The sequence below is a fragment of the Microcaecilia unicolor genome, chromosome 3, assembly GCF_901765095.1.
Source record: "Microcaecilia unicolor chromosome 3, aMicUni1.1, whole genome shotgun sequence".
In the NCBI taxonomy this organism is placed as follows: Eukaryota; Metazoa; Chordata; class Amphibia; order Gymnophiona; family Siphonopidae; genus Microcaecilia; species Microcaecilia unicolor.
This window is the reverse complement of record NC_044033.1, coordinates 147,785,190-147,797,769: the sequence shown is the minus strand read 5'-3', so window position 1 is coordinate 147,797,769 and position 12,580 is coordinate 147,785,190. Positions and strand designations below refer to the sequence as shown.

Sequence of the window (12,580 nt, the reverse complement as noted above, 5' to 3'; positions counted from 1 at the left end):
CGCACAAAAACCCGATTATCCTTCCCGGCCCTGAACTTCAGCTCCCATCTTATCCCCGCCCTAGTGGAGACCCCATCTCTCTGTCCCCACATCCTCCGAAACTCCTCCCATACAGTGAAAATGTGCCTAAGATATGGGTTATCCACACCCGCCAACCCCCCCCCCCCCAATCACTCAGTGGTCCATAGTAACGATTTTAAACCCCTATGTGGGAAGTACGATTGTTCCACTTGACCTGTTGGCTTAAGCCTGCTCCCTTCCCACTCCAGCACCATCTTGACCTGAGCAGCCTGATAATACCATTCAAGCTGAGGCATTGCTCTACCCCCTCTTTCAATCTCTCCCCATATCACCCTTCCCGCTAACCGGGGATGTTTTCCGTCCCATACAAATTGCAATATCTGGCGTTGTAATTGCTGCATCTCCCGCTTGGGGATCGCCACCGGCAAACACTGAAACAGAAACAGCCTAGGCAAGACGTTCATCCTTATTACCGCCATCCTCCCCCACCACGACAGCCACAACCCTTTTCACCGTGATAATTCAATTCTAATGCACTTCACTATTTTGCCATAATTAAGTCCATAGACTCTACTCAGATCTCTAGGAATACAAACCCCCAGATACCTAATATGACTTCCGGCCCACTTAAAAGCAAACCTCTGCTTCAAACAGTTTTCTTCTTCCTGGGAGACCGAAATGCCTAATATTTCACATTTCTCCATACTAATCCGCAACCCCGCATACCGTTCAAATTCCCCCAGGACATCCACCACCACCTCCAACGTTTTCCCTGGATCTGTCACATAAAGCAACAGATCATCCGCATACAGTGCCATGCGATGTTCCCTCTTCCCCACTGTGAAACCCCGAAACTCCGGATGGCCACGTAACCTCTCTGCCAAGGGCTCTATATATATAGCAAACAATAGGGGCGACAGGGGGCAGCCCTGCCTGGTTCCACATTCAATAGCAAAAAAGGAGGTATACTGGCCATTGATCTGTATACAGGCCTTCGGTGCCGCATACAAGGCTGCTATCCACCTGCAGAAATTATCCCCAAGACCCATATGCTGCATAACCTCTTTCAGAAACACCCAGTCAACCCCGTCAAATGCTTTTTCGGCGTCTAGTGTTAACAGTATTGCCACTGGGAGTCTCTTCTGTGCTTCCCATTGCAAGTGGAGGGTACGACGAATGTTGTCACCCACCTGTCGACCTGGGATAAACCCCGACTGGTCATCCCCTATCAACTTTGGTAGGACCCGTCCCAACCTGTTGGCCCACACCTTGGCCAGTATCTTTACGTCAACATTTAAAAGTGAAATGGGTCTATAGGAGCCACATACAGTGGGATCCTTTCCTGGCTTAAGCAACAAAGAGATCCCTGCTTCCATCATTGAATTTGAGATCCCCCTTCCCTCCAATACTCCATTCCCTAGCCTGATAAGCTGGGGCCCCAACTCCTCCGCATAACACTTAAAAAACCGAGCGGTGTAACCATCCAATCCCGGGGCCTTCCCATTCGGGAGGTTCTTAATTACCCCATAATGTCTCCCATTTTTACAATATCTTTTCCTCCATTTGCTTCTTTGCTTTCCTGATAGCTTTTCCAAGTATTTTTGCCTGTCTTCCTCTTTCTGAGTCACCTTGTAATGTATAAAGGCTAATCCTTTTTCCCTTACCTTTTCAGCTACTACGTTCGAGAACCAGAGCGGCCTTCTTTTCCTCTTACTGTTATGTAATTTTCTAGCATAAAAGTTTGTTGCCTTTAGAATAGCTCCTTTCAGTTTCACTCACTGATGTTCCACTTCCTTCGGCTGTTCCCATCCAACTAACTCGAACCTGAGAAATTCCTCCATCTCGGCAAAGTTATTTTGAAATCTAGGACCTTCAATCTCGAATAAGCCTTCTCCTCCTGCATTTTATCCGGTGGTCACTAGATGCCAAATGATCTCCCACTGTAACATTGGAAACATTCTCCCCGTTTGTAAGCACCAGGTCTAGAATTGCTGCATCCCACACCAACAATTCTTCCTGCAGAGAATCTAAGATCCCTTTGCTTCTAGATGACCCTGCAGCAGAGACACTCCAACTGACGTCCGGCATATTAAAGTCACATATTAGTAGTACCTCCCCTTTCTTAGCTATCCTGTGATTGTTTTTCAAGAATCTCATACTGGATATCTGCACACCTATTAAAATTGAGCACTAATCTGTCCAACTCTGAATAACAATTTATTTCTCTGTCTACATCTGTTTATAATCTGGGTATGTGGTTGAACTCGGATTAATGTGATGAATCACAAGTCTGTGTCTGTCAAGTAACTGCTTCCACCTTCACTACATTATGTTTTATTAGTCAGGTACATTTGCTCTTTATTGGGGGCCCTTTTACAAAAGTGCGCTGAAAAATGGCCTGCAGTAGTGCAGACGTGTGTTTTGGGCGCGTGTAAAATCATTTTTCAAAGCACCTGTAAAAAAATGCCTTTTTAAAATTTTTGACGAAAATGGACGTGCAGCAAAATGAAAATTGCCATGCGTCTAGTTTGGGTCTGAGACCTTACCACCAGTCATTGACCTAGCGGTAAGGTCTCATGCGGTAACTGGGCAGTAATGGTCTACATGCATAAAATGCCAATTACCGCACAAGCGCCAGAAAATAAAAATATATTCCGGCGCATGTCAAAAATGAAATTACCACAAGGGTCACGTAGTAGCTGGGCAGTAACTCAAAATTGACAAGCGTTGGGCGCGTGCAGGCACCTACGCGGCTTAGTAAAAGGGCCCGTTGATGATCTGCAAAAGATTATTCATGCCTTTATTTTCTCTAAATTGGATTACTATAATATTTTATATATGGGTATCAGGAAAAAACAACTATGTTGTTTACAGCTCATACAAAATACGGCAGCAAGGGTTATTTTATGTAAAACGAGATTTGAGAAGGTGACTCCACTTTTACTCTCCTTACATTGGTTACTATTGTAAGCTTGGATTGAGTTTTAAAATTCTGTGTCTGATATCAAGATACTTCATGGACTGAGCCCAGGCTATTTATCTGTTCTGATTCAATTAAGATCAAGTTTTACTCTTAAACATTCAGTACAACTTAACAAACGTGATATTCTTTCTGCTTCTTCCATTAGGTTAGCATCCAATTGTAAGAAAAATGTTTAAAGCAGTTGCTCTCAGTTTACAGAATTCTTTGTGACTTTTATTGAGAATTGAATGTAATTATTTGGGGTTTCATAAACTATTGAAAACCTGATTATTCTCCAAATATGTGAATTAAGTTTGGTAGAACTGTTCTACTTTTTCTTTTCCTTTTACATTGTAAACCATCTAGAGCTTTCAGTATTGACAGTATATAAGAATTTTTATACTGTATTTATTATACTGATCATTGGTGAGATATCATCTGGATTATTGTGTCCAGTTCTAGGGCTGTGTCTTGGAACGGATTTAGACAAAGTAGCAGGGCGATATCAAAATGGTGTGGGATCAACAAAAGCTCTATGAAATGACATACAAGGATTTGTGTATACCCAAGCAGAATGGCAAGAAAACAATGTATATGATACAGACATTTATCTCAAAGGCAAAAATAGCAAAGAAGAAGCAAACGTCGTTAATTTGAAATTCTATTGCCACACATTATGCTGAAGCTCAAAGAAGTGAACTCAGGAGTAACATTAGAAAATATTTCTTCAAAGACTGGGTGGTGGCGGCGGCAAGTAAAAGTATCTTAGAAGAGGTGGTGTAGCCAAAAACAAAAACAGAATTCAATTCAAATATGGGAAAAGCATAGACAATTCCTTAGCTGCACAAATGGTGAAGAATAAATCAGGTGGTCTTTTTACTAAAGCTTAGCTCGAGTTATCTGCAGAGGTCCCGTAGGAATAAAATGAGCTCTGCTGCAGATAACTTGAGCTAAGCTTTAGTAAAAGACCCCCTCAGAGATTAAACTTGGTCTACAGCACTATAAAAGGAAGACAAGAAGGGAGATAAAGACCCTAAAATATATCATATTCTCTTTTCTTATGGACCTGTCAGTTTGCTATTCTAGTAGAGAACACAACAATCTGGTAAAACATTTTTCCAAGGTCAAGCCACTTCGAATCTAGGCCCAATACAGACAAATCTCATAGGAGGCAATTATATAACCTAGGCACTAACATTTACATGTGCATTACACATGTACATGTTTAAAATACTAGGACATATGCATGTATCTGCTAACATGCCACTTAAATGTTAAACTGCAAATATCCACTTAACTTTTTCAGTACATATTTGCAAGGGATCTGTACACACAGGTAAAGCATGTGTAACTTAGAGAGTACTTTAAGTTATGCAGATTCCTGCAGCACTTAAGGCAGTCACTCATACACCAGCTCTATGGCTGGCATGAGTGCAAGCACCTAAACATTAGGCGCATCGATACCGACAACTAAGTTCCTTGATAGAATAGTCTCCTACTGCACCGTCCTCAGGACGCCTACATGGAGATGCCCAGTTTTAGAATTGTCCTCAACATGTTCTTGGCTTCCTGAAAGTCCATTAGTAAATCACACACTGAAATAGAAATTGCTGATGGTCACAGTATATGGGGTATGTTTTAGTTACCTGAATTTTATTAGGATTTTAATTATGAATTTTTTAAAATGAATCTTATGTCTTTTTTTTTTGTTACATTTTGTACCCTGCGCTTTCCCACTCATGGCAGGCTCAATGCGGCTTACATGGGGCAATGGAGGGTTAAGTGACTTGCCCAGAGTCACAAGGAGCTGCCAGTGCCTGAAGTGGGAATTGAACTCAGTTCCTCAGGACCAAAGTCCACCACCCTAACCACTAGGCCACTCCTTCACTCTTTTTATGGTTTATGTTCAATCATTTTTATTCAGTGAAAAGTTCAAACACATATACATGTTAACAATAAATTTTTTCTATAGAATTCCCCATTAGCCCCCCACTTTTTCCCCTTCCCCCCTCCCCAAACCTCATCCCTTCCCCCTCCCTTCCCCCCCCCCCCCCCCCATACTAACAGGGTTATAATTAGAAATTTAATAGTCGGCTCCTGGCTGCTGGAGGCAATGTGTTCAAGAGAGGATTCCAAGTGTGTTGGAAGCTCACTCCGGGTCCTGATTTGAAGTCCCCAATTCCCATCCTTTCAACCCTCAGTAGTGCAATCATACAGGCTCACCACTGAGAGGCCGATGGATAATGGTAACATAGCCACTCCGATAGTATCTCTTGCTTGGCAACTATAATAGTCTTATGTACAAATGCAGTGAACCCAGGTGGTATAGGATGAACTAGAACAGGATGACCTAACAACAATTTTGAGTCATATTTCCATCCCGTCTTCCATAACCTAGAAACGTACTGTATTAGCACTTTCCAAAATCGGGCTATTCCTTTGCAAGTCCAAAACATATGTCCAAGGTTAGCCCCGGGATCTCTGCATTTGGGACACTCTCCCCAGGGAGAGAGTCCCATGTGAAAAGCTCGTCTAGGGGAAATATGAAGACGAAGCGCAACTTTGTATTGTCTCCCCCAATGCGTAGCCATAGGTGAGAGTTTGCGCATTGTAAGGATGTAAGATTTGAGCTGAGGTAAGGTAATGTCCATTGGTATGTCTTGTTGCCACATGGCCAGTAATTTAACATAGTCCAGTTCTGTAACAGTATCTCTAATATGTCTGTGATGGATAAGTGATACCTTTTGCTGCGCCGCCAGAAGCCAATTCCTCCTGGACATCCTCTGCCAACTCTTCCCAAGGCAAGGACTGTATATAACGTTTCAATTGGAGATAGTAAAACTCATCAGAGGGAGGCAAAGCAAACTCTGTCCACAATTTCTGAAAAGGCTTAATCCGCCCCTCATGAGTGATTGCATGTAGCAAATATATGATCCCTTTCCGCTTCCATCTGTGGAACGCCAGGTACAGCATTCCCGACGCAAAGGCACGGTTCCCGCATATCGATAGGTAGGGGGTGACCTTTGCTGTAAATCCATGAAGCTTGCACATCCATTTCCAGACGGCCTTAGCTGACCCCATTATCCCAGTTCGCTTTAGTATGCAAGGTAAAGGAAGTCCTATTGAGTGCAAATAACTGCTAAAATGTATTTCTGGGTACAATTGCAACTCTAGTAACCTATTTGTATAATCCTGAGTTCCCCAGAACCAGTCATTTATGTGGCGCATACCACTAGCGACTGTCATATACTTCACACTCAGCAAAGCAAGCCCAGGCCTCCATATTCCACCGGGACACACAATGTAGAAAGAGGGAGGCGGGGCTTCTTCCCCCTCCACAAGAAGGCTTGCACCGATTTTGTTAACTTCCATTCCTCGGCCCTTTTTAAGAAAAGTGAGACACTTTTTGGAACACATATAGCTATTTGGGGACTACCACCATATTAAACAATGCAATGCACCCCAGAAGAGAAAGCGGTAGGGACTCCCAAGCCTGCAACTGTTTTTTAAGTGTCGCGTAACAACCATTGTACATTTTGTTCATATAACACAGACAAGTCAGTGGGGATACACACTCCCAAGTATCTCAAGGAGGCCTGCGCCCACTGAAGGGGGAATTGCCCAGGCCAGGATGTACGCAGCTCAGGCAACACTGGGAGAGCAATGGATTTATGCAGATTTAATCGGAAGCCAGAATAACTTTCATATTGTTCAATTACCTTTAACAGCCTTCCCAAAGTCTTAGTGGGGTCTTTCAATATTACCAATAGATCATCTGCATAAGCCAACACTCTGATATCAGAACCCGCCAAAGTGACCCCTTGAAGATCTGGAGCTGAGGAGATGTTCCACATCAAAGGTTCTAATGACAAAAGGAATAGTAAAGGAGAAAGCAGACAACCTTCCGTGTCCCGCGACTTATCTGGAACTCTGGTTCTTTGGTACCATTAATTACTACTCCAGCCTGAGGCTGGCAATACAGCGCCCGGATTGCGTGCATGAACCACCCCGCTATACCCATAGCTGTCATGGTCTGAAGCAAAAAATCCCACCCGACCCGGTCAAAGGCCTTGCACTAATTGCTCAGCAGGGGGGGGGGGGGGGGGTGGCTCTGCTTGATATAAGGATGTGAAATACTCAGTAAATATCTGCCCTATCCGCTTTTTGTCAGATGTGAGCTTACCCTTTGAGTCTTTCAAAGCGGCCACCGTCCTCGGTGACCCCCAATTCTTTATTAAACGACCCAGCATTCTACTTGCCCGATTGCCAAATCTCTGCAATTTATACTTGTAATACAGAGCGGACCTGGTTTCTTTTTCGTGCAATAAGCTATTTAATGCTACCTGAGTAGCTTTTAAATTTTCAAAAGTTATTTTAGTTGGGTGGTGTAGGTGGGTTCTTTTGGCCTTTTGCAGCTGCTGTTCTAATCTTAATATGCCAGCCGCCCTCTTCTTATCCCTAATACTTCAATAGGCTATGATGGCACCTCGCAAAACTGCTTTAGAAGCAGACCAGAACAGTTCAGGCTGATGAGTAGCGTGTTTCCTATTGTTTTCTATGAATTGTGCCCAGTTCTTCTGTATATGTTTCCTCAAATGTGGATCTGAATGTAAGTACGCAGTGTATCTCTACCCATTCCCACCCCTAGTATCTGTTGTAATATTAAGTTCTATCCATATTAGAGCATGGTCTGCTACTTCTTCGGGGCCAATAGTCGCTGCAGCTACAAGGTGAAATAGGGAGCGGTCCATCAAAATATTGTCTATCCGGGCATATGTACCATGAGCCCTCAATCTATGTGTGTAGTCTCTATCTCCTGGATGTTGTATCCTCCAAGGATCTAACACATTAAGGGTCTGATTAAATATTTGGAACTCCCTGACACGTATCCCCCTATACTGAGAATTATTGGAGTTGGAGCAATCCTGGCGGGATCTAGCACCGCATTGAAATCCCCTGTCACTATCAATCTTCCACCGCTACTATGCAAGCACTTCCCGGCCAGGGATTTAAAAAACGCTGGGTCATAGTTGTTGGGCCCGTATAAAACTAACAACAAAAAGTCTACCCCTTGCAGCCACACCCTAAGAAGAATATAATCCCCTTTGTGCCCTTTATCTAGTAAAGTTGCCTTATATGGGAGTCCCCTCTGGAATAACACCGCCACCCCCCCTTTTCTCCTCTGGGACGAGGCCACATACACCTCGCTAACCCACAGTTTTTGCAGTTTAGAGTGTTCTAGATCCGTTAATCATGCTTCTTGCAAACACGCGATATCAACTTTATGTCTTTTTAACGCTGTTAGGATTTTAGATCTTTTAATTGGGGAGCTAATGCCCCCTACATTCCATGAAATTATCCTGGTGGCCATCTACCCGGGAAACCTATCACTAGTAGGCCATTCCTCCCTACCATGCCAGTCCCTCCCTTTTGCCCTGAATAGTGCTATCCTCCCCCAGCTCCAGATCCTCTCACCCCAGAACACCCCTCCAACTTAACCCCTTTAACAAAACAAACATCCAACCCAGCCTAAGAGCACGCCCTATCTCATAATACCCTGTGAAAGCCATGTTAAATCTAACCCCTTTACCCAGTCTTCCCCAACTCCCTCCACTCACTACCAACCCTCCAGCCATCCTCCCAGGCCAAAGCACTGAGATGGAAAAGGATCACCTGACTTGCAGAGAGCCCTCCACCCCTTCCAGCAAAGGCATACATTACTAACTGCAATTAGTGAACTTTAAACAAATAAAACCTATACATCCAGCAGCAAGTCATCAGTCTCCTTCAATAATGTTTTGCTCCCGCAGGACAGCTTGTGCTTCTTCTAGTGATTTGTATGTTCGCCATTGCCCTTGTAGTAATATTTTCAAAACTGCTGGATATTGAAGTATAAATCGAATCTGTTTCTGTACCAGCGTCGAGCAGAGCAGAGAGGATGAAATTTCCTCCGTTGCTCTTGTACTCCTGCAGAATAATCTTGAAACATCAATACTTGCCGCCCCTCATGTGTTAAGTCTCCTCTACGTATCTTGAAGCCATTCAAAACTTCCAGTTTGTGGTGATAGTTAAGCAGCTTTGCTATGATCACACGCGGTCTGGTTTGTGCTTCCACTTTGCAGCCCACTCGGTGCGCTTTCTCAATCACCAAGGGCCCCCGAGAGTTCGAGAGCGCTAATTCTTTACTTAGCCAATCTGTAAGCCATACCACCAGATTCCTATCCAAAATGTTCTTCGAGAGGCCCACAATCCGGATATTGTTCCTGCGGGAATGATTTTCCAAATCTTCTAGTTTTTCCATGTGCTCCTGCAATTGCTGCTTGACTGCACGAAGATCTCCACTATACCCCTGGGAATCATCTTCTAGAGCCGTGACCCTAGTTTCGAGATCTTCTATGCGGGTCCCCGGTCCCTCCATTTTTGTTTGAAACAAGTCCAATTTCTGATCTAGTACTTCCCACTTGGGTTGCCAAGCCCTCTCGACTGCAGTAGTTAGTTGTTCAAGTTGCAATGCTGAGAAAACCTGGCCCGACTGAGAAGGCATCTTGGATTCCAGGACAGGAGGTTTATTCTTATCTTTCTCTTTTTTCCCGGCTCGAAGTGTCATTCCAACTGGGGATTTGTGAAGATATTTGTCCATAGAGTAGATAAATATTCTAAATTTCAATATTCGATCACTAATTTTGCAGTTCGCTCACGATTGTAGGGCGAGGGCTCTCGAGCTCCAGCCAAACGCAGCTGTTCAGCTCATCGCGTCACGTGATCCCCCCCTTTTATGGTTTTATGAGTGTTTTGTTTCAACTTACCTAGGTTTGTGATAGGCAAGGCATAAATGTAATAACACTTAGGTTTCACCTTATTAACCAGATGAAAATAAGGAATATTGGAAATAGGCAAAAAGCTTTATTTGCAACATTAAGAAGAAAAACAAAGAAAACAATCAGCAACAAATTGTGTTAAGGTAACACACTGCATGAAACAGAGCACAAGTCCAATGAAATGATACTCCACAGGTGCTGGAAAAGGCATTTGGTCCCATGATACACTATTCCCTTCTTTCCTATGCTCAGTAGCTTTTTCTGGAAAGCTCTCCAGACATAGGAGTCAACTTTTCAAAATTTTGGGGGGTGCTAAGCCCAGTGAAAATAACCCTTCCTTGGACACATACAAAGAATTTTCTCAATGTCTCCAAATATTCCGTAATGAAGAACAAAGACAAACAAGAAAGGCAGAAGATCTGCGACGGAAGTAGTGGCAAGAACTTTAATTCTACCCGAAATACTTAGACATCTAAGAAATTCTTTGCCACTGATTTGGGCTAGATTCAGATACTAACAGTGACAGGTTGTAAAACTGTGTATAATGAGCTGCTTTTTAAAAACAGAAGATCCTGAAAAAAAAACCCAAAAAGAAAATCAATTAACTAATGTCATGTGTCAGTTTGCAAAAAAATATATCCATTATGTAATAGAATTTTTAATGTTAGTTGCTTTGAAAATGATAACACAGAATACTGACCTCTTGCTGAAGCCTCTTTAGTTCCACTTCCATCTGCTCAAGCTCTTGTTTACAGTCCAGGAACTGTTCTGTTTTTTCTTCTCTTTAAAGGTATTTAAAAACAATACAAACATAACATTATTTCTGCTAAAATTCCAGAATTCAAAGGGTTTTACTTTTAGTAATTTCAATTAGTTAATTTCTATCTGACCTCTAACCAAATTGATTTTCTAAATCTCACAATGAATAACACCTACCTATTTTTAAACAGCTGATTTAAAAAGATAAAACAGCTTTTAATAAACTGTTAAATTGGCAATTTTCAACATCCTCTCAAAAATACACAATACGTTGCAAAATTTTATGATTAAAAAGTACAAAATAACATGAATTTGAATTTCAAATAAGTGACGTTACTCACCTGTAGAAGATATTCTCTAAGGTCAACAAGACACATTCTTACATGTGGATGCTATCATCTGACAGAGCCCAGAATGGACATGCTCCCTAGCATTTAATACTAAATGCTTTTGGAGGCCAAACCATGCAAGCGTATACAGTCCTGCCTGTATGTGCTGCATGGGATCAAGGTAGTCTAGTACAATAGCTAAGAGAATACAACTCCTATGTGTTCTGCTATCCTCAAAGACCACTGGTACAGGTGAGTAAATTCGCTTTCTCTGAAGACAAGCAGGACATCATAGTCTCACGTGGGAATCCCTAGCTACCAAGCTAACCAAACAAAAAGGGGAACAAAAAGATTGTAACAGGCTAAAGCCTAGAAAAAAAATTATTTTGGGGATCAGCTAAGAAGAGAAACAAATTGGCCTAGTGAGGTGCAGTTGGATTCTAGAGGTTCTGAAGAACTGACTGACCAAACCTGCTATCAGGAATTTTATTCACTGTAGTAGTGATATGTGGATGTATGGCCAGAGACTCTGCAAACTCCACCACACCTGACTGCTACCAGAGAGCTAAACTTTGAATATTCAAGTTGTTGTTTTGGTTTGATTCATAGATTCTAGTCTGCTCCTACCTGTGGTCCTTCTCTTAATATTGCCTTGTTAATCTGCTGACCTTACGTCCATCTATCCTATAAAGGAAAAGAAAAAAAAATACAAACTACCTTTCTTTTCACTTACAGAGGTTCTGGCCTCTAAAAGTTGCTATATCTCTGCCTTCATTCTGACTAACATAAGGTAAAATTATGTATCATACCTGATAATTTTCTTTCCATTAATCATAGCTGATCAATCCATAGACTGGTGGGTTGAGTCCATCTACCAGCAGGTGGAGATAGAGAGCAAACTTTGCCTCCCTATATGTGGTCATGTGCTGCCGGAAACTCCTCAGTATGTCGATATCAAAGCTCCATCCGCAGGACTCAGCACTTAGAGAATTACACCCACAAAGGGACACTCTGCCCAGCTCACCACCGCCGAAACGGGGGAGGGGAATTAACCCAGCTCATCCCCACACAAGTGGGGGAGGGGAATCCGTCCAGCTCATCCCCGCGGAGCGGGGGAGGGACACCACACCCGCCGATGCGGGGGGATCTGGCTTATCCTGCAACCGCAACCGCGGGAGGAGCTGACTGACCCTAACACCGCCGAAGCGGGAAGGGTACAAAGCTGCCCTACAGCCGCACGAAGCGGGAGGGAGTGCCGGCAGAATTTAAGTCTCAATCCAGCCCCGTAAAACGGAGGGGAGAGGAATGCAGCAGCTCACTGTAACACAAATTCGTCTCAACTCTTGAAGAATCCATTGAAAAACTTGAACACGAAGTCCTCCTGAACAGGAACTGAAGACTAAACTTGAACCTGAAATGCAACCAGAATATAAACAATACAGATATCTGGGAGGGACTATGGATTGATCAGCTATGATTAATGGAAAGAAAATTATCAGGTATGATACATAATTTTACCTTCCATATCATCATGCTGATCAATCCATAGACTGGTGGGATGTACCGAAGCAGTACTCACCCAGGGCGGGACATTGAAATCCCTGACCTCAACACTGAAGCTCCAAACCGGGCCTCCGCCCGTGCCGCCGCAGTCAAGCGGTAATGCTTGGAGAATGTATGGGCCGATGCCC

General features: G+C 43.1%; 1 protein-coding gene across 4 annotated transcripts in view; it reads right to left on the bottom strand.

The window, feature by feature from the left end:
- CCDC88A (coiled-coil domain containing 88A) overlaps nucleotides 1-12,580 on the bottom strand; it is a 552,486-nt gene that overhangs the window by 308,805 nt on the left and 231,101 nt on the right. For all 4 annotated transcript variants that reach the window (XM_030196448.1, XM_030196447.1, XM_030196444.1 and 1 more), the window contains one exon: nucleotides 10,502-10,583. In XM_030196448.1, the coding sequence (XP_030052308.1) occupies nucleotides 10,502-10,583 (82 nt within the window). The remainder of the gene's footprint in view (nucleotides 1-10,501; nucleotides 10,584-12,580) is intronic.